General features: G+C 41.3%; 1 protein-coding gene across 2 annotated transcripts in view; it reads left to right on the top strand.

Moving 5' to 3' along the window:
• PDSS2 (decaprenyl diphosphate synthase subunit 2) overlaps positions 1–19,914 on the top strand; it is a 232,183-nt gene extending 212,269 nt beyond the window's left edge. Inside the window, exon 8 of one of the 2 annotated variants that reach the window (XM_008704981.2) lies at positions 19,681–19,914. In XM_008704981.2, the coding sequence (XP_008703203.1) occupies positions 19,681–19,839 (159 nt within the window). In that variant the 3' untranslated portion in view covers positions 19,840–19,914. Of the gene's footprint in view, positions 1–565; positions 1,546–19,680 lie in introns of those variants that run through there. The other variant, XM_008704982.2, reaches the window with a different exon arrangement.
• Positions 19,915–21,864: the final 1,950 nt, after the last annotated feature.

The raw sequence follows: 21,864 nt of genomic DNA, 5'->3' as shown, positions 1-21,864 counted from the left end.
GCATCGCCGGCTGCACTGAATCTCTCGTTTCCTCTAACCTCCTGAAGTTGTCCTTACATTTAGGGTTTCCGTTTTCATGGTATCAACAGAGACTGTGTGGAAGCATGGTCATCCCCTTCTCCTATCTTTCCCATAAAGGACTTGTGGTCCAGTTTAATGAGGTGTTTATAATAGAATTTAATGAAGAAAATCCAACTACCATGACGATAAGGGTGCAACTTTGTAAAATTTCGATAAAGACTGGAAGAAAGCCTTAAAAATATAAATATGGGCATTAAGGTGATAACATTTCAGCATGTTTTAAAATAAATACATTGTATTTTTTTTTAAGATTTCTGGTTTTGAAATGTGGACTCACATTGGATTTAGAATTTTTTCAGATATGACCTGAGCTCCTGGGAATTGAAAAATAACTTGCCTGAAATCATGTGTTTAGTGACATAACCAGAATTTAATTTTAGACTCCTAAAAAATTACATGCTTGCTTCGATGGTAGTAGGCAGAAATGCATGATTGGAAAATGTCATTTTTGTACACTGCAAATTTTTGTGCTTGGCCTCCGTAGTGGTTGAAGTGCTGGAAGACAATTGAGGAGAACAGAAACCTACGGAAACGTAGCACACTGAGCAGGCCTTGCAGGCGTTGATCTGATGAGCTAACCACAGCACAGGGATCGGTGCTGGAAGGGACTGCCAGGACTGCCATCTGAAAGTTTGAAATCCCCCACCCCTTGTTTCCTTAAAAATCAGGTTTAAAAAACCAGTTATTTTTCTTTTGGCAATCATATTTCACATGTGTTTTTCCTTACAGCAATAATGGATAGATTTTATTTAATCTGTTTGGTAAAATAATTAATTTACTAACGTCAGTTTTTGCAACTACCCTTTGATTCCAGATCTCCTTTAAAATACAATTGTTAATGATGGAAAAATAATCACTGTTCAATTTCTGTCCGTAGTAAAGTATAGCTTTTGTACCATGTGAAACTTTTAATCAAAAATAAATTCTAGGGGAACCCAGGACGCAAGTCCCACTCTTGATCTCAGCTCAGGTCTTGACCTCAGGGTGATGAGTTCAAGCCCTGTGTTGGGCTCCACATACAATAGTTAGTATCTTGAACCAGAGTTGTGCCTTACTATGAGCCCTCAAGTCTTTTTGCAAAACAGTTGCCATTTGGACATTCATTCATCCCCAGTCATCAAGCTAGTTTTTTCCTTAAGTCTCTGAGTATATTATTTTGCATTTGTCCCCGGTGACTATCATCTTGCTCTGGTGATCTATTCCTCTAATTTCTTAATGTTATTTTAAAATTAGATTCTTGTTCTCTGAGGTGTTAGCGATCCCACACACCTCAGTGGCATCAACAGATTTGATGATCATAATCTCCATTCCCCTGTGGGTCATGAATAGTAGTAATAAATGCTATCAATAATAAGCCTCTTTATGACATCATAAAATATGCCATTCTCTCAGTTGTTAACCCAAATACTATTGATATTATTTGAATTCAGTTCTCTACGCAGATGCAGATCTTTTTTATTTTTCTTCAAATCAAATATTCCTAGCTTGTTGATCTTGGGTTTCTAATTTTATATGTAAACTATGAGATTAGTTCATAATAATAATATTTAGTGGGACAATCTCTCTCATTCTTAAAATTACCATTTTGAATTACTGACATCTAAAAAATTACATATCTACATAATATCTATTATTGATCAGGAAGCCAAGGCAGACTTAGATTGTTAGTGAAGACCAGTTCTTGGTTGTAAGCCTGGAATCATGTCTGGTTTTGCTCACCCCTATACTCTGAGGGCCTAACACAGTGCCTGGCACATACTAGGTACCAAACGAATATTTGTTGAATTACTGTTGAATGAATAGAATGAGTGAATAACCCAAGATAAAACAAATGTTTGTGCCTAGACTCTGTTCTTTTCATTCATAAGGAATATTTGGCTCTGTCTTTGTTCTTATTTCATCCCAAGTATATTTTTAATCAAATGGTTACATCCTCAATGTTTTGCACTCCCTGGGTTGAAACAAAGATTCGCTTGGGGTAACCTTTTGAATCTTAGTCTAGAAAGCTAACTAAAAATGCCCTCCAGGCTGGTTCTGTGGGTGAATGCTCTGCACTGTGGGATAGCTGGATCCAATTATTGCTCCCAGTTAGTGGTATTGGGAGCCACCTGTGCACAGGAAGTGCCCTATATGCCTTTATGTGGAGGATAGAGCCTTCTGTCCCCTAGAGGAGCCTGTTTAGTCCATTGAAACTGTTTTAAGTAGATCTGAAGGAAATACCATTCTCTTTCCTTGTCATAAAAACAGTGGTGAGGCAAGGGCTTTCCAAAATTATGTTTTTTAAGAGAAAGAAAAGGGAGGCACCACCACATAGACCCTGAATATGGTTTTAGTAAGTTAGAAGTCTTTGTCATTACCTAGATTGATATTTCCAAACTCAGACACTAATCCTACAGCCTGGTTTTATACAGAATTGAAGGTTTTCGTGATTTAAACATGATCGGTCTATTAGAAAGCTGTCCTCTGTTTAGTTGGCACATCTGAAGCCATTCCCCATGTTTCCTAAGCAGTGTCTGAAAACACTGCTCAGCTTCCCCACTTGCCACATCAGGCAGAGTGCTGATCCTGGAGGCGCTGAGCTACCTTTCCTGAAATAGCAAGGTGGCTGTGCCACCTCCATTTTCAAACAGAGTTACTGAGGTAATAGTAGAGATTACAAGAACTGCAACATTGGTTGGCGATGTGGAAGATGCTACTAAAGATTTTGGGCGAGTGGACTCTGTCCCTTTCCCCCAAGTCTTTGACTTGCTGGCTTGATGAGAGATCTTATCTATTCACCAGATCGTAATAAAGCCACAGTTGTACCTCTGAAGGTGGATTCCTGCATAGTGCAATGATGCCCCCTGTGGAAGGTCTCCCTGTCCTAGATCGAAGGAAATTATGCTCACCTTTCCCTTTGATTCATTACGAAAAAGATGTGTGTGCACCTCTTTAAAAAGGTTGTAGGCCTTTCCATGTGCTATGATCTCTGTAAGATGCCTACCCTAGTACACATGTTTTTCATTGTGCGCTCTGCTCGGGACACACAAAACACTTTAATCAGATGGTTCTATCAAATTCTATCTTTGAATCCCTTCATTTTATGGAGGAGATCAAATAACCTAACAGTGTCCACACCGTTACTGTCTCACAGAGTCACGATTCTGTCCAGGTTTGCTGACGCCACAGTGTGTCTTCCTTACCACCATACTGCTTCTCAAGGTGCTTTAGACCTACTACAAAACAAGTAAGGGAGAATTTGTATGCAGGCTTTGGTTTTACAACCGTCCAGGAAATGGTATGCCTCACTCTATAATCCAACATCGTTATTGTCTCAGAAATAGTGATTGTCTAGGGGCACCTGGTTGGCGCAGTCGTTAAGCGTCTGCCTTCGGCTCAGGGTGTGATCCCGGAGTTCTGGGATCGAGCCCCACATCAGGCTCCTCCACTGGGAGCCTGCTTCTTCCTCTCCCACTCCCCCTGCTTGTGTTCCCTCTCTCTCTGGCTGTCTCTCTATTAAATAAATATATAAATCTTTAAAAAAAAAAAAAAAGAAATAATGATTGTCTAGTAAATGACTAGTAAATGACTGTCTAGTAAATGTCTAGGATTTATGTTTGCTGGACCTGTGCAATAATTATTGTGGGGTTTTTTTTAACTGGAAAGCATTCTTCACTCTTCCAAGAAAGGTTTATGGATATAACCATTTAAAATGACTTCTCATTGCAATTCTCTTGAGGGAGGCAAGGATCTATGTTAACAAATACACCTTCCATAACGCCATAACGTAGAGATCTACACCTGGAAGAGGTGTTAATCCTGCAGGTATGATTATATTTACGTGGCACAGAGAGTAACTTCTTCACCCCATACATCGGTTCCTGCATTTGCCCCAGTCTGATGTAACCTGCCCGGAAGATACATCATTGTCATAACTCTCAGTAGAGAGTTGTTCTGTTGTTTGATGTGCACGTTAGTGATGGAAGTCACAAATGTGTTTTAAGCTCATGTTGCATCAGGATACATGTTAGGATGTTAGGAATCTAGGGTCATGTAGATAGCAGTGGTAGTGATAGTTTTGAGGCTAGTGATCCCCAGGTGGCAGCATCCAAATACTAAAGCAGATGAAAAATTGAGACATGAGGAGGATTTAAGAAATGTATAAGTAAGATATGGACTCACTTAGTTTATGTATTCCTCAAATAACCCCCAGGACCACTGGATACCTACATGATGTGATTACTCTCATCCACAATATTCTTTTTAATTAAATAACCAGCATAGTATTCATCATGAGATTACAGAGTTTACTATTGATTCATTCCAAAAAAAGCTACAGGCAAAGAGTGGCTCATTGCTGCAGTCTACAACCTGTGATATGTTTTGCTTTTTGAATTTCAATGTGTAGAATTAAGTTCCTCTTTGGAATATGATAATAATATTAAAAATTATTTTTGAATCAGAATATGGATAAATCTGAGACTAGTTATAAATAGTTAAATTTTCCTTCAGAAGACATGATTGCTTTTCTAAAAAAAAAAGATTTATTTATTTAATTGAGAGAGAGAGAGAGCAAGTGGAAGCAGTAGTGGTGGGGGAGGGAGAGGAGGTGAGAGGAAGAAGCAGGTTCCTCACTGAGCTCCTCACAGGAGCCCAAAGTGGGGCTTGATCCCAGAACCTGGAGATCGTGACCTGAGCTGAAGGCAGACACTTAACTGACAGCCACCCAGGTGCCCTGGCATGATTGCTTTCCTGTGCAATTTAAGCCTCAGTTTAATATAATTCCATATTACCAACCTCATATGCCCAACCTATCAAATGCCAATGAAAGTTTATAAACTAAAAATTAAATTGTACATTTTGGTCCATCTGGGTCCCTGGGTGGCTTAGTCGATTAAGCGTCCATCTCTTGATTTTGGCTCAGGTCATGATCTCATGGTCTTACGACGAAGGCCCATATCGGGCTCTGTGTTCAGTAGGAGTCTGCTTGAGATTCTCTCACTCCCTCTCCCCCCACCCCCACTGGCACACAAACTCTCTCAAATAAAATAAATAAATCTTTTAAAAATAAGTAAATAAATTGTACATTTTGGTTCATTTAATTACATTTTTTAAATCAGGTACATCTGCTCCTACCCTGGGCTACAAATTAACCTGTCTTTCTTAAGGAACAAGCATGACTTTGCTTGAATTCTCTGCCAAGGAGTCAACAATTTAGGTCAGTTTTGAGTATGCCAGTAAAATGTTTTTAACTACAAGGAAATACCTCTAAATAAATCCATACATATATATGTGTATGTGGGGGTACTAAACTATATACATATGTATGTATGTATGAATGTATGGTTTTGGGTTATTTGTACATATAATAGGGATGTATATATTCAGACATGATAATTTGTTTGAAATGAGTTGTTTGGTTATGAAGCTATTTGTGGATAGTAGCCCACAGTACAGACTCATAAATGTACTTCACTAAGACGTGGGTCTTGAAATCAGTTCTGAAACAAATCTCACTGTCCCACCCAAGTACTCTCTAGGTCCGACCCTACTTGGCTTCCGAGATTGGGTGCAACTGGGGCACATTCAGGGTGGTATGGCCAGACTGAAATCTCATTCTCAACAGCAGGCCACACACCATCCAGACTGAGCGTAACAGAAATGTGTGGAGAAGGCAAGAAAAATGAGATGAAACCTATGTTTATCATTTTTTTTCCTGTTAGGTGGAATAGACCCAATTTTAAATGGTCAAGATGATTTGGAAATTCGGTTTTCAAAAACAAGCATATTTCTAATTCACTAATAATCCAGGATTTAAAATATTTAAAACAACTTCATGAATCTATGTAAAATGGTCTATGAACGTTTGTAATTAAAGCCAGGTACATTATGTAAATATTACATCTAACTTCTGTAACCAACTCCATGTTCTCTTCCTCTTCAGGTCTTGCATTTGAATAGCATTTAATTGATGTCAAAGTAATCTGTCATGCATCATCTTATTAGTTCTTCATAATAACTTCATGTGGTATAAATATGATCTTTCCAATTTTACTGGTGAGGGCTTAGAGAAATTGCCTTGCCCAAGATCACGTGTCCAGGTCCAGAGTTTCCCTACTAACGTTTGCTCATGGCCTCTCTACAATTGTTTTTCATATTATTATGAAACAGCAGAAATGGATTAACCAGTCTTAGGAGGAGAACACCTCATCCCATTATTGGATTAAAAAAGGTTCCTGTGTGGCTTCATCCAGGGGTTTCTGCTCCGGGTGCTTAAAAGACTGCCCTACGTGGAAATAGTGGTGTTTTGTCCCTCCTAGAGCTCGTCTCTTCTCTTACCTCCCATCTCCACGGACTTCAGGTCCCAGGACTCAGCAAGGGAAGAGGAGAGCAGTGTAACAAATGTCCTGTGTGTCACACATGCTCATACGATTATACAGAATGATCTTAGTTCTGCAAAAGAATAAATAGAATTTATTATAAAGTATTTTAAGACTTACTACATATTACAGGAATTTTCCAGGCTATTTTACAAAAGAAAAAATACTCTGATGTTTTGTAAGAGAACAGAAAAATGTTAAAGTATGGGCTAAATTATATTTGTTGATTTGAACTCATTAATCCTCTATCCAATGACTTTTTTTTTTTAAGATTTATTTATTGGGGCGTCTGGATGGCTCAGTCATTGTCTACCTTCGGCTCAGGTCACAATCCCAGAGTTCTGGGATTTAGCCCTGCATCAGGCTCCCTGCTCAGCAGAAAGCCTGCTTCTTCCTCTCCCACTCCCCTTGCTTGTGTTCCCTCTCTCACTGCCTCTCTGTCAAATAAATAAATAAAATATTTTTTAAAAAATGTTTTCTTAAATAAAGATTTATTTATTATTTAGAGAGAGAGAAGGGGGAGGGGCAGAGGGAGAGAGAGAATCCCCAAGCAGACACTCCACTGAGTGCAGTGCCCTACCCAGAGCCCAACCCTGTGACCCCAAGATCACGACCCCAGTGAAATCAAGAGCTGGCCGCCCAACTGACTGAGCCACCTAGCCGCCCTGTCCAATGACTTAAATGTGGTATGATGAACCCTGAGATTGCTTTTATTTATTATTTCTTTTGAGAGACAGTGCACTCACATGAGGTGGGGGGGGGGCAGAAGGAGAGGGAGAGAGAGAATCCCGAGCAGGCTCCACGCCCAGCACAGAGCCCAATGCAGGGCTCAGTCTCACCACCCTGAGATCATGACCTGAACCAAAATCAAGAGTCAGACGCTTAACCAACTGAGCCACCCAGGTGGTCCCTGAGATTGTTTTAAAAAATAGTGAAAACGACATGAGGTAATGATGTCCTGTGATTGTGTGAAACCCCAGGTACCATTACTGCAGTCAGAGTCTTTGGTTGAGGTTTTTGGTAAAAATAAGTTTTCGTTATTAAGGATTTAAGTAAAAATATGTTAGTTTTGTGACTCAATAGTGGATGTGATGATATCTGAGCCTTATTTGGGGCCTATTTGTTAAAAAAAAAAAAAGTATGACCTGAAGAATATACCTAATCAATTAAAATATTTATGGCCTTTTTCTTAGCAGAAATGTGGAAATTTTCCACTTCCAACTTTTTTTTTTTTTTTAAGATTTTATTTATTTGTTCGACAGAGATAGAGACAGCCAGCGAGAGAGGGAACACAAGCAAGGGGAGCGGGAGAGGAAGAAGCAGGCTCATAGCTGAAGAGCCTGATGTGGGGCTCGATCCCATAACGCCGGGATCACACCCTGAGCCGAAGGCAGGCGCTTAACCGCTGTGCCACCCAGGCGCCCCTCCACTTCCAACTCTTACTGACATTTGTTCTGTGGCCATATGGCATTTTTAGTTATGGTTTTAAAAAATGTATATATTGTAATACAGGTGCATGATTAATATAACAATGGCTACAATTTTCTGTCATCTCTGTAAATATAGTTTTATTCAAAGTTATTTGACTTAATGTATTTTTTAAAATCTATGATGCATAGTGAAAAAATTTGCCCTTGTGCATAGGCTTGCAAACGACATTACTGACATAGATAGGTGTTCTCTTCCCAAATTGAAATGCTGCCCAGTTCACATAAAACTGAAAGGAAAGACATTATACCATGCTGCTTAAGAGCAAGAACAATCTGGGACGCCTGGGGGGCTCAGTCAGTTAAGCACATGGCTTTGGCTCAGGTCATGACCTCAGGGTCCTGACATCCGAGCCCTTCCTCAGGCTTCCTGCTCAGTGGGGAGTCTGCTTCTCCCTCTGCCTGCCGCTCCTTCTGCTTGTGCTCACTCACTGTCTCTCTCTCTCTGACAAATAAATAAATAAAATATTTTTAAAAAAAGAAGAAGAACAATTTTATTCACTTTCTCTGATGTGGTCAGTCCAGTTGCTGAGGACTTCCAAAAACAGGATTCACAGCTTGTCAAAAATAACTATTCTGTTGTTAGACAACTCTAGTTATTTGAAAGCTCTCTCTTATTTGTAATTGAAATCTGCTTCCCAGAAATGTCACCCTGTTGCTCTTTGTTCTGTCTCCTGAAGCATAGAGAACAGGACTGCTCCATCTTCCATTTATTTGCTGTAGATATTGGAAGATGGCCTTCATCTCCTCCTTTAATTCTTTCCTCCAGATTAAACATTCCTTAGATGCCACGTTTTCAGATACCTCTTCCTCCTGGTACCGGACGCAGTCTGCTCTGAATGCCGGTCTTGACACGTGGCCATGGCACCCAGGACGGAACATAGTTTTCTAACTACGAATTGACCAGCAAACACTACAGCCTGACCATTCCTGCCTGTGTTTTGGACATGTACGTCTGTTGATGCTGCCAAAGTTTGTGTTTGGGCTTTTTAAAAATTTTTTTTAATCTATGTCACAGTCTTGGCTGATATAAAGACTGTGGTTTATCAGAGGTTCTCAGCGCTTATCTATGAGTCACTGCCAAACAGAGGCTCATGCTTCTACAATGAATTTTTGAAACCTAAATGCACAACTATATGATTATCCCTGTGACATTTCATCTCGCAAGTATCAGTCTTTTTTCAGCATGTCAGAACCATTAAGATTTTGATGCTATCCATGTGTTAGCTTTCTCTCTTGGCTATAGAACATCCGAAAATTAAAATTTAGTATGTATTTCTTCTCCATCTTCATTCAGGTAATCCATAGAACCGTGATAAAGGGAAGAAACCAAATTGGGGGCCTTTTGTTTTTCTTTTTTGATTGAAACGTAGTTGACACACAATGTTACATTATTTTAGGCATACAGCATAGTGATTTGACAAGTCTATATGTTATGCTACTCTCACCACAAGTGTAGCTACCATCTGTCATCATGCGACACTATTATGACCATATTCCCTATGTTGTACCTTTTATCTCTGTGACCTGTTATACATTCCATAACTAGAAACCTGTATCTCCCACTCCCCTTCATCCATTTTGCCCATCCCCCAATCCTCCTCCCCTAAGGCAACCATCAGTTTGTTCTCGGAATTTATGGGTCTGTTCCTGGTGTTTGTTTGCTTATTTGTTTCATTTTTTAGATTCTATATTAAGTGAAATCATATGGAATTTGTCTTCCTCTGTCTGACTTATTTCACTTTAGCATAATACCCTGTGGGTCCATCTGTGTTGTCACAAATAGCAAGATCTCATTCTTTTTTATGGCTGAGTAATATTCGTGTGTGAATGTGTGTGTGTATATATATACACTCCACATCTTCTTTATCCAGTCATCTATCATGGACACTTGGGCTGCTTTTGTATTTGGCTATTGTAAATAATGCTCCAGTAAACACAGGGGTGCATATATCTTTTCAAATTAGTGTTTTCAAAAGATTCCCAGTAGTGGAATTACTGAATCATATGGCATTTCTATTATCAATTTTTTGAGGAAGCCTCCTACTCTTTTCCACAGTGGTTGTACCAATTGACATTTCTACCAACAGTGCTCGAGGGTTCCTTTTTCTCCACATCCCCGCCAATACTTGTTATTTCTTGTCTTTTTGATAGTAGGTAGCCATTCTGACTGGTGTAAGGTGATACCTCATTGTGGTTTTGATTTATATTTCCCTGATGATTAGTGTTGTTGACCATCTTTTCATGTGTCTGTTGGCCATCTGGATATCTTCTTTGGAAAATGTCTATTCAGATCCTCTGCCCAGTTTTAATCAGATTATTTGGTTTTTGGGGGGCGCCTGGGTGGCACAGTTGTTGGGCATCTGCCTTCGGCTCAGGGCGTGATCCCAGCGTTCTGGGATCGAGCCCCGCATCAGGCTCCTCTGCTGGGAGCCTGCTTCTTCCTCTCCCACTCCCCCTGCTTGTGTTCCCTCTCTCGCTGGCTGTCTCTCTCTCTCTGTCAAATAAATAAAATCTTTAAAAAAAAAAAAAAAGATAATGTGGTTTTTTCGTGTTGAGTTGTATAAATTCTTTATATATTTTGGATATTGACCCCTTATTGGATATATTATTTGCAAATATCTTCTCCCATTCAGTAGGCTGCCTTTTTGTTTTGTTGATGGTTTTCTTCATTGTGCAGAAGCTTTTTATTTTGACATAGTCCTAGTGGTTTATTTTTGCTCTTGTTTCTGTTGTCTGAGAAGACATATCTAGAAAAATGTTACTAAGGCCAATGTGAAAGAAATTACTGCCTATGTTTTCTTCTAGGAGTTTTATGATTTAATGTCTCAAATTTAGGTCTTTAATCCATTTTGAGTTTATTTTTGTGTATGATATAAGAAAGTTGGTCAGTTTCATTCTTTTGCATATAGTTTTCCATTTTTTTCAGCCCCATTTATTAAAAAGACAAAACCAAATATTGAATCCTAGAGATTGCTTTTCTGCTCAAAATAAATCCACTACCAAACATTTTCTAGGAGTAGTTGCTTTACATATTTGAATCCATATTTCCATACTCTAATCCAGAGCCCCATTTCTCTGTCTCATCCACAAAGGACTAAGTTTCTTTCTTTCTTCCTTCCTTTCTTTCTTTTTTTTTTTTTTTTGAAGATTTTATGTATTTATTTATCAGAGAGAGAGAGAGCAAGAGCACAAGGAGGGCGGGGTGGGGGTGGCAGGCAGAGGGAGAAGCAGGCACCCCGCTGAGCAAGGAGCCCAATGCAGGACTGGATCCCAGGAACCCAGGATCACGACCTGAGCTGAAGGCAGATGCTTAACCGACTGAGCCACCCAGGCGTCCCAAGGACTAAGTTTCTAAAACCCAAATATACTCTATCTTTACTATTTCTGAAGCTAACAATGAGTGGCCATATCAAAAGAAAAATGAGAATATTTTGTAATGATTTGCTCATTGTGACCCACCTATCCTGGGGCTGCGGTCACCACTGCCTTTTTTCTAGGGCTCACAGACCATCTTTTTGATAACCTGTTTTGGAATTTTGCCATCATTGTCCATAAATTCACTGGCCTTTGTTGCAGACGCACCTCTGTCCTCATCTTTTTCTTTTGTCCTGTGTTTGAAGACGTTCGTCAGTTGCATCTCTCATCTCTGTGATTTCTTAACGTCTTTTAGTAGCTGGGAAGGACACTTACGTGCGCTGTAAGCATAAAGAGGACAGAGGTGAGTGGATGCCTCTGTGGAGGTGCTCTGGACTGGAAACTGGGTCTCCAGAGTGAGGAGGAAGACGGAGATGGAAGTGCCGGCAGAAACATCAGACAAAATGAGTGAGAAAGCTGCTGCTGGCGGGGGAGGAGGCTCAGCGGGGGTGCCACACAGTAATTTGTCAGAGAGGAGGGTACTGTGTTCGGAATGGGAGTGGTGGTGGTCTTAAAACACAAAGGATACCAGAAGCCAGGCCTGAGACAGCTTGGTAGCCGCCTGCAAGGCCTCCCTGACAACCTGTAATGGGCTGTTTGAATGCGTGTTTCACCTTAAAGGCCCCTCTTCGTGGAATTTATTTTAATCTTTACAATTGTTAACTCATTCTTTATTTCTATTTCCTTTGTCTTGATGACACATCATCTTTGGCAGCTGTTTGAGCGTACTTGTTCTTATTTGACATATAGCCTTTACATTTTGATGCCTCTTATTTTTGTCATCTCCTTCCCCTGTGCCACCCACATCAGTCTTCAGCAGATTCTGACGGGGTCGTTTCTGAACATTTTTCTATGAGGAATGGCACTTTAAAAACACGTGTGGCAGTGTCCTGGTGATAGTACAGACTTGTGGGTGGATCCCCACACCATTTCACAGCTTGCTCCCTCTCCTTTGCCAGCTCCTTCCGGTCAGGGGTAGCTTTGCACACAGCAGGTGCTCAGCCGGGGCTCAGCAATGGAGGAGACCACTGCTCCTTTTACACCTGGGCCTTTTCAAACCTGAGCCCCAAGAGGGCTTATTCTGTAGCCATTTGTTTTGGTCTCTTTCATAATTAATTATGAGCGTTGTTGAAATTTAGTTTTTCAGAGGCTCTCATCACCCTTGAACTATTTCTGTTTATGATCTCTTGGAATCATGGCAGTCTTTTCACTAATTTTTAAATGTGCTTTCCTAATTTATGGCCTGGGTGTCCAAAACCATGCCTGCGGTTCTTTCTTTTACTGAGTCTAATACCAGGATGGCATTACTTTGTGTGCACGCGCGCGTGTGTGTGTGTGCGCGTGCGTGTGCCAGATTTCCCATCACCTTTACATCCAATTATGTTGACATACTGAAGCAAAAAGTGCTTCTTCTATCTTCTGATACCTGAGATTATCAGTCAGGCACACCAAGAATTTATCAACTATTAGGATGTGAGTTTTAGTAAATGTTCAAAAGTTGGGAGTCCCTTATCATTACTGCATCTTACATTTCTGCCAGCTTCATAATCCCCGTTAGGGAAGCATGGTCCACTTCTCCCACTTGGTTAGGAGATGTGTGTTCTTTTTCCATAACAGCATGGCTGCCATTTGTTTCCTTTCATCCTAATCCAGGTGTTTTCAACGATAAAAACAAAAACAAAAGCCTTTAACATATCGCTTATACTCCCTTACTCTCTGTTATACAGTTTCTACAGAACAGGGTCTACACCAATTTCCAGATGAGTTTCAGCATCCCCATTCTCTATAGCACTATCTGTTTGGGCAAAAGAAAACTTGGGGTTCCCTCCAATTCTCTTCCAGTGCTATAGAGGGGAACAGCTCTGGGTGTGCAGAAATGAAGCCCAGGTCATTTCTCCAATTTGCTGTTCAGCCGATCTCATCCCAATATCTTCTGCAAAATGAGGTGAGAAGATAAGATTGGGCTTGGGTTTCTCTAGGTCTTAAAGTCTTTCTTTGGTTTCATTGGAGAGAAGCAGCTGCCTCGTCCACTTCTGCTAAAGCTGCTTAGATCTCATGGCAGGGGCTTGTCTTTACTATTTAAGAGAATTTTTTAACCAAATAGTTTTCACAGGCATATGATGATTTCTCAAAAGGGTCTCATAAAAGCAACATTTATCACCGAAAAGGTGTTTAATAACACCTTTTAATAAATGTTAAATAATAATGCACTTAACTTTAAGTACTTTACATCTTTTTCTCTCTGTGTTAATATCTTTAATTGGATCCTCTAGCAAGGGATTTGGACTTAATTTATTGCAGGTGATGCTGCACTTATACAATTATTCAGTTGACTTAATTAGAGATTTAATTATATTAGTGCCCTAACGGGCTACATCAGAGAGGTAAAACGCAGACTGGTAATTCACCTTTTTGTATTTTTTGTGTCACTTATCCTACAGCTAAAATGTTTTTCAAGCCATAAAGGCCAGAGGGCATACCAGCATTTCTAGCCATATGCTAATATGGAACACTCTGTCTATGCATTAGTTTGGTGTTTGCCCAAAGTGTAGGTAAAGGCAAAAGTGGAAAGAATTTTTCTAATTGTGGTCTTATCTCTTGTATTTGTTAGAACCAAAGTTGTAGGTCCAGCCCCTCCGTATTCCTTTCAACCTCCTCCAGTTCTACAGCCCTAGGGCAGCGCCCTAACAGGTGGTCCTGGGAGGCAGCAACTGTGTTTGTCTCTGTATGTCCCACCCCTACTACACACCTAGGCCATATAGGTGCCCAATACATGGCGGCTAAATTGAATTTGATTGTTGCAAAGACTACTAGTTGGAAGTGTGGTCAAAACAGTATAAACCCAACCCAATTATTTTTTCTTTTTCTTTTGCTTTTGCTTTTTTTTTAAGATTTTATTTATTTATTTGAGAGAGAGAGAGAGAGATCACGAGCAGGGGAAAGGTAGAGGGAAAAGCAGACTCCTTGCTGAGCAGGGAGCCCAAGGCGGGACTCTATCCCAGGACCCTGGGATCATAACCTGAGCCGAAGGCAGACGCTTAACCAACTGAGCCACCTAGGTGGCCCCCAACCCAACTATTTTAAAATACAGTAACTCAAAATATGTACTCCAGCAGGCAAGGTACTCCTTAGGAATGACCTAAGAAGCATTTTTAGGCCTTATTGAATCCAACTCTAGGATTGGGGCCTAGCCATCTGCATTTTAAAGTTCCCTAGGTGAATCCTAGGGCACTGGCTGGCTCAGTCGGTAGAGTGTGAGACTCTTGATCTCGGGGTTGTAAGTTTGAGCCCCACGTTGGGTGTAGAGATTACTTAAAAATAAAATCTTTAAATCAATAAATAAAGTTCCCCAGGTGAATCTTACACTCAGCCAAGTTTAGGAATTCCAGCTTAATGTGCCTTTTGTCACTTTTATTTACAAAGGATGAGATTGTTTTGTCAGGATAGACCCATTGCCTATTCTAATTTTTAGTAAAAATGAGTCTCATTTATGGCCTATTAATTATATCTAAAGGATTTCTTTTGAGCCAATAATTTAGGTTTATTTGGTCGAAGTGTATACGGATGTCTGTGAGGAGTAATACCTTCAATGAAGAATTAAATTACTGCTGAATCATGAAATGGGCGTTTTCCTCATGGAAGCTGTCAAGTCCCTCGGTATGCAAAGCCCAACTCTGTAGAGAGAAGATTTAAGTATTAATTGGAAGTACAGCAGTCACTGGTGAGAGAAATTAACTCTTTTAGGGGTTGAGTAATGTTCAGTGATATCCTCCCACGTGCTATTTTGCCCTAATCTGAACTACCCTTCATTGTAAGAATTAAGTACCTTACAAGTCACCATGAAATATTCAGTTGGACCTAGCTGAATAAGGTTCAGCTTATAAAGGTTTATAAAGTAACAAACTAAGTGAAGCAGAGAAATGCAGAATGTGGACGCCTGGGTGGCTCAGTCGGTTAAGCGTCTGCCTTCAGCTCAGGTCGTGATCCCAGGGTCCTGGGATCGATCTCCAAGGCAGGCTCCCTGCTCAGCCAGGAGCCTGCTTCTCCGTCTCCCTCTGCTGCTCCCCCTGCTTGTGTTCTTTCTATCGCTAATAAATAAATAAATAAAATCTTTTTTAAAAAAGAGAGAGAAATGCAGAATGCAAAACATTGCACAACACAGCCTGGTCCTTTCAAAATGGCAATATCATAGGGAGAAAATATTAAAGTGTCATAACAGATGAATGCAGTGTGTGAACTAGGATTCATCATGATTTGGGAAAAAAATAAAAGACTTAAAAAGAGGGGCGCCTGGGTGGCACAGCGGTTGAGCGTCTGCCTTCGGCTCAGGGCGTGATCCCGGCGTTCTGGGATCGAGCCCCACATCAGGCTCCTCTGCTGGGAGCCTGCTTCTTCCTCTCCCACTCCCCCTGCTTGTGTTCCCTCTCTCGCTGGCTGTCTCTCTGTCGAATAAATAAATAAAAAATCTTAAAAAAAAAAAAGACTTAAAAAGATATTTTAGAGCCAACTGGGGAAATTTGCACATGGACCAGATATTACATAATGGTGGAGAATTCTTGTTAACTTTCCTAGTTGTGATGATAATATTATGGTTATGTAGGAGAATATTCTTAGAAGCTGCATGTCAAGACAAGGGTGAACATCCTGCAGCCCAACATGTGTTCAAGCCAAGTCGTACCAGCTCAGAGCCTATTGTTAAATATTTCAGAATTTTGTGATTCCACAGCCCTCCGTAGCTTGAAATCAGCCATGATGGGAGTTTTTATACCACAAAAATCTGCAAATGCTACAAACAGGGTCTTTCTCCTCCCCCAGAGAGTTTATTTACCAGCATACCACTGCCCACAGCTTTTTTGCAAATGGTTGAGAAAACACATACATACAAGTAGATAAAACAAAAATAGCAGAATATGACAGTTGTTGACTGTCGGTAGAGGATATGTGGTCATGCATTGTGCTCATCGAGGAGTCAGCAGCCTTTCTGAGAAGGCTAATGTGTAATATTTTAGGCTCTGCAGGCGAGGACAGCCTCTGTGGCAGCCACTCTGCAGCTCTGCCACTAGAGCCCAAAGCAGCCACAGACAGTACTTAACTGAATAGGCATGGATATGTGCCAACAAAACTTTATTTATAAAAACAGCGGGGGCAAATTGGGCCTGGGCCCATAGCTTGCCAACTCCTGTGCTAGTCTTTGAACTTTTCTGTACTTTTTAAGTATTTGATAATAATTTTTTTTTTAATTCAGATTTCTTAGTCTAGTTTTCAGAACCTTCCTGGATCCCCTAATATCTACTCCTGTTAAGTTTGTCACACCGATCTGTCTTTATTCCCTGGACACTGTACTCTGGTCTCCTCTGTGCCTTTGCTCGAGCTGTTCTCTTTTGATATAATTCCCTTGCTCCCCTCAACCCCATAACTGCTTATCAACAGTCTCAAAACATGCCTCAGATCTCACCTACTCTGTAAGGTCTTCTTGAATCTCTTCTAATTAAAGTCGATCTCATTTCTTTGATCGCTTATAGTTCTATATTTGTACCTTGGTTTTGCTGCTTTTTACAGTATACCTTTAATTAGTTCCTGATCCATGAGGCAGAGAAGGATCATAGTACTCCTTTCACATAATAGGTGTTCAGTTAATATTTGCAAATTGAAATCCAGTCATGCACCTGTTACGCACATGCCTGCAGGTACCAAGCTAAAGGTGTAGAATACAGAATGTTGGCCTAATTTAGGTTTGGGGTAATTAAAGATAATGAAAATAGAGAGCATGTTCTCTCTTCTTCCCTCCCCCCTCCCTGTTTCTCCATCCCTCCCTCTTTTCCTCCCTCCCCCCCCCTTTCCTTATCCAACTCTAACTACCTTTGAGGTTGTTGGGCATGAAGCTGCAATAGACCTCACCTTGTGGATGGGTTGGCTTTCTAAGGGCCTGAGGAGGAAGAAGAATTAAGTTGTTCTGAATATTTATAGTGTTTTAGACACTGTCAGGCACTCTATGCTGTCTCAGGTAGTTCCCTCCGACAGTCCTGCGAGGGACTGATATTCTCGGCACTTAAATGGCTCCTCTGAGATTATAAAGCTACAATGGGAGTTTGAATTCAGCTGCGTCGGATACCCAGCACCATTTTAGTGCCTTCATGCATTCAGTGATTGGCAAGAGACCAAGGAATCCTAGGCTGAAATAGTCCTGAAGTTCATATGCAGTGTGTGGAAAGACCAATGGGGTGGTGTGATTCCGGCCGAGTGTAGTATTCAGTACCGCTGGACTGGATGTTGGAAACCCTGGCTTCTGACCACACCTGTGCCACTATCCACCTATGATCTTGGGTGAGCCACTGAGCTTCTCTGGGCCTCTGTTTTCTTCTCTGTATAATTAGAGGAAGAAAGCAGGTTGTTTCTTTTATTCCTTTATGTTACATGCAGTATGCGGTAGCTGCAAGTCTAATGAAGAGATAGATATGGGAATGGAGAATTGAAGTGCAACACTATGTAATAATGCTGTACTGCAGATACGCACACGGTACTCGGGGAGCCCCAAGGAAGAGGGGCATCTAGCTCCTTGGGGCTCTCATCCTAGCTGAGCGTATTCTACTCAAGTGGAATTTGGGAAGTTCGAATTTGGGGAAATATGGGAACAGTCTGAGGGGAGATGATTGCTGCAAGCAGTTTCCCTAAATAATGATGTTGGGGGAACAGGAGAAAAACAGGCTGGGCAAGAGCTAGATCAGGAAAGGACTTCCATGCCCGGTGAAAGAGCTTGGACTTTTTTTTTCTGAAGGCTATTGGAAGGTAGTGAAGGGTCTTAAACAAGATCACATTTGCATTTGATAAAGATCTCCTTGGCGGCATGACAGTTGGAGTCCAGGGCAAAGAACTGGTGGTGGGAAGGCACTTTAGGAGGTGGTTGCATAGAACAGCCCAGGCACGGGATGGTGACAGCCTGAACTGAGGTGGCGGCAGTGAGAATGAAGAGCGGAGGGTAAATCTGAGAGCTCTAAAAGATAGAACGGCTAGGACTTAGTGACTCTGTCAGTCAAGATAGATACAGACAACCTCACAGTCTCATGGCCTCAGACAACAAAGATGTGTTCCTTGCCCATACTGCGTGTCGCATGCAGGTGGGAGAGGCACTGTGGCACTCGGTATGGTCACTCAGGAATCCAGCATGAGGAGCTTCTCCGATGTGGCCGGTCCATACGCCAGGGGGAAAGCTCTGGAGGGACTCGTGGATGGTTTAAATGCTGCAGCCCAGAAGTGACGTGCATCACTCACAACTCTTGGACTAGAACTTGTCCCTTGGCCCCACCCCATCTCCGGGGGCCAGAAAGTTCAGTCAAGGGTGAGCAGCACTGGTACAGCCATGGTGTCTGACTGGAAATGAGGCATGAAGGAGGACCCCCAGGTTTCTGATGTAGGGAGTTAGGCAAAGGCATTCACTGAAAAAGAGAAAGTGGAATTGGGGGAAGGGGAAGTGGACTGACCAAATCATTATAAATCTCTTTCAGCTCTGAAGTGTCACCCTTTCACTGGTCCTTCCCTGTCGTCAAAAAGAGGGATTAGAAATAAACTCCAGTTGTTGGCAGGAGTTTACTTTATTCTTTACAAAGGTGTGTTTCGATTCATTCTTCCCAGTCGAATAAAGGCTTTTAGTTTTAGGGGCGCCTGGGTAGCGCAGTCGTTGAGCCTTAGGCTCAGGGTGTGATCCCGGCGTTCCGGGATCGAGTCCCACATCGGGCTCCTCCGCTGGGAGCCTGCTTCTTCTTCTCCCACTCCCCCTGCTTGTGTTCCCTCTCTCGCCGGCTGTCTCTCTGTCATATAAATGAATAAAATCTTAAAAAAAAAAAAAAGGCTTTTAGTTTTAAACATGTAGTGTTCGGATCTCAACTAGGTGTCTTTCTCGAATTTTCGTATGGACTATTGTGTCAGCATACAGCATTAAAAAAAAAAAAGTGACTAAGTAGGATGTTAATGAAGCCTTCCTCACGTAAGACCATCAGGCTGCTGAATTCAAAATGCCAGGGATGTAAATGCCCTCCGCAGTCATTACCGCCATGCCCCAGCAGGGCACGTTGCAGGGTGTCAAGGGCTGGGAGTCGGGGAGGAGGTGTAATTAGGCTGATTGGAGCCTATTGTGCTACTGTGGAGCACAGACACCTAGCAGCCTTAGGGAATGTTAGTGCCTCAGAATCACTGGGGAATGGTGTCCTCTTTCCCTCAAAAGAACAGAGCAGAGACAGCGAATCCACATTGTCTCCCCTTCTTTGTTTTCCACCTCCCCTCCCCAATTTAACTGTGGTACCTTAAAAACTGACTTTTATTGTCCATTTGTTTCTTAACAGTTGCGAGAAACAATCAAAGCTGGCAAAGGTGTGACTTCAGCTATTGACCTGTGTCGTTACCATGGAAACAAGGCACTGGAGGCCCTACAGAGCTTTCCTCCCTCGGAGGCCAGATCTGCTTTAGAAAACATTGTGTTTGCTGTGACCAGATTTTCATGACACCAAATTAAAAAGACACTATTGTTCGTTCACTGAAAAAAACAAAAAGCAAAAAAACTGGAGAATGAAGAATGAGGTGATCAGGAGAGCTTTCGTGATGAAATATCCAAAATGTGGTAATGACTTTAAAAACATAATCCATTTTTTTTCCTTCCTTTTATCACATTGCTAAATGAATCCTGCCTTCTTTTTGGAACTGCTACAAACAAAATTAGAAGAAAAAAAGGTCAAGCAGTTTTCACTTGTCACGCCAGCAGCACACTTGAGGCTGCAGTAGCAGAAATAATTAATGAGATTCGCTCCTGTGACCTCAGCAAATGGACAGGAAATAAGTCCTTATTGATTGGACCGAGCCAGGGATGGCGCCAGGGCGGTGGCCTGTGGTTTTCCTTCTAGAGAGGGCAGAGCAAGCTGGAAGCTGCAGGTGTCAGGAGAAACACGGTCGGTGCCAGCCAGGGAGCACTGTCCAATCAAAAACTAGTGACCAATTTGTCATCACAGTAGTTTTGATGATTAAGAAAAAAATGTGCTTTGTGTCCTTGCAATTACGTCTCTGTGTCTATCGGTACAGTATGAATATACTTCGCACTTCATCGTTTTTGTAAGATTTATTTTTTTTTGGAAAAGTTGCTGAAAAAATAATGCTAAATATTTGAAGTAGGAGATTAAAATTTTATCAGATGTTAACTTGGTTGTAGTAGGAACGGCTTGTTTTTCTTTCGAGAAGACCAAATATTTTTTTAAACACCTTTCAAAGAACCAAACTCTTTTTTTTAAGCCAAACAGGATGCTTTCTTTCAAGGAGAATGTATTCATTTGTCATATTTTGGTGTAAAGAATCCTTTAGCTTTTACGAGTGTCACATACATAACTGTTATTCTGGGGAATAAACTGGTGATTTTTTTTTTTAATTCAGAATGTCAAAATTTGGTCTTGAACCACAGACATCCAGTTACAGAAAGAATACAAGCAATCTCACAGGCCTGCAATCAGACACTGTCTCTGTGTGGTTCATAGGAGATGATTTTTGTGGTTTGCATGCATGCAATATGAGAAGACCGTTGACAAGAAGGCTGAGTTTACATAAATGATCTAGATTGAGACACAGCTACCTTTCTTCCTTCTGTGGTGTAATTACAGCCCTATCTGGAGACAGTGAACACGGCAAACAGATTTTATTACCTCGTTCACTCAAACACTAAGTGATGTTATTTTAGTTAAATTCCTTCCCCCAAAAGTTACGAAACCATTTTATCAGGACGCAGCATGTGGCATGCAATGAAGAGAAAATCTGAGCTGCACGGGTTAAGGTATTGTATTAAGAAATATTTTTAATTTACTTAAAATATTATAATTGTACAGTTTATGCTACTACAATTTGAAGGCCTATAGATTTAGCTTAAGAGAACATTTTTTGATTGAAATGGTCTTTTCTCAAAGAAATTGGCTTAATTAGTAACTCTGGTTAGATGCTGGAGATCAGACTAGGTTTTAATCATTAACTTCGTGGGAAGGAAGAGTTGTGCTTTGTGTTCTCTAGATGGGCGGGAACTTACCCAGAACTGTAGGTTTTCTGAAGCAGATGGTCGGGTGTACAAGCAGGATCCCCGGGCTTGTAATTCTGCTTTAGCAGCTGGTTGGCTGTGTGACCTTGAGCAAGTCACTTCCCTCTGAGCCTCGACTTCCTCATCTGTTAAATAAATGAGAGAATGTATGAAGTCCCTTCCGGCTTTGTTTTATTTTCTCAAAGTCTGCCACTTCTGACCCTGGATAACAAAGATGCTCTGTGAGGTTCAGGGAGGAGGAAAGGTGAGACCCAGAGAGAGGCTACAAAGGAGTCCATAAAACTCAATGGCAAATTTCCTCCTACACCGCCTCGCAGCTTAGGGCCTATAATATTCCGAGCTCTCTTTTGTAAGGCAGGTAATCCTGGACTCCTCTGTTTCAGTACCTCCCCTTTTGCTCTCTCCGGGACCTTTCCTGCCCTGGCTCAGGGGTCCAGCCCTCCGTGTTGGGGGAGCTCTG

Source organism: Ursus maritimus, unplaced genomic scaffold (genome assembly GCF_017311325.1).
Source record: "Ursus maritimus isolate PB19 unplaced genomic scaffold, ASM1731132v1 scaffold_13, whole genome shotgun sequence".
Lineage (NCBI taxonomy): Eukaryota > Metazoa > Chordata > Mammalia > Carnivora > Ursidae > Ursus > Ursus maritimus.
This window is presented reverse-complemented; position numbering and strand designations above follow the sequence as displayed.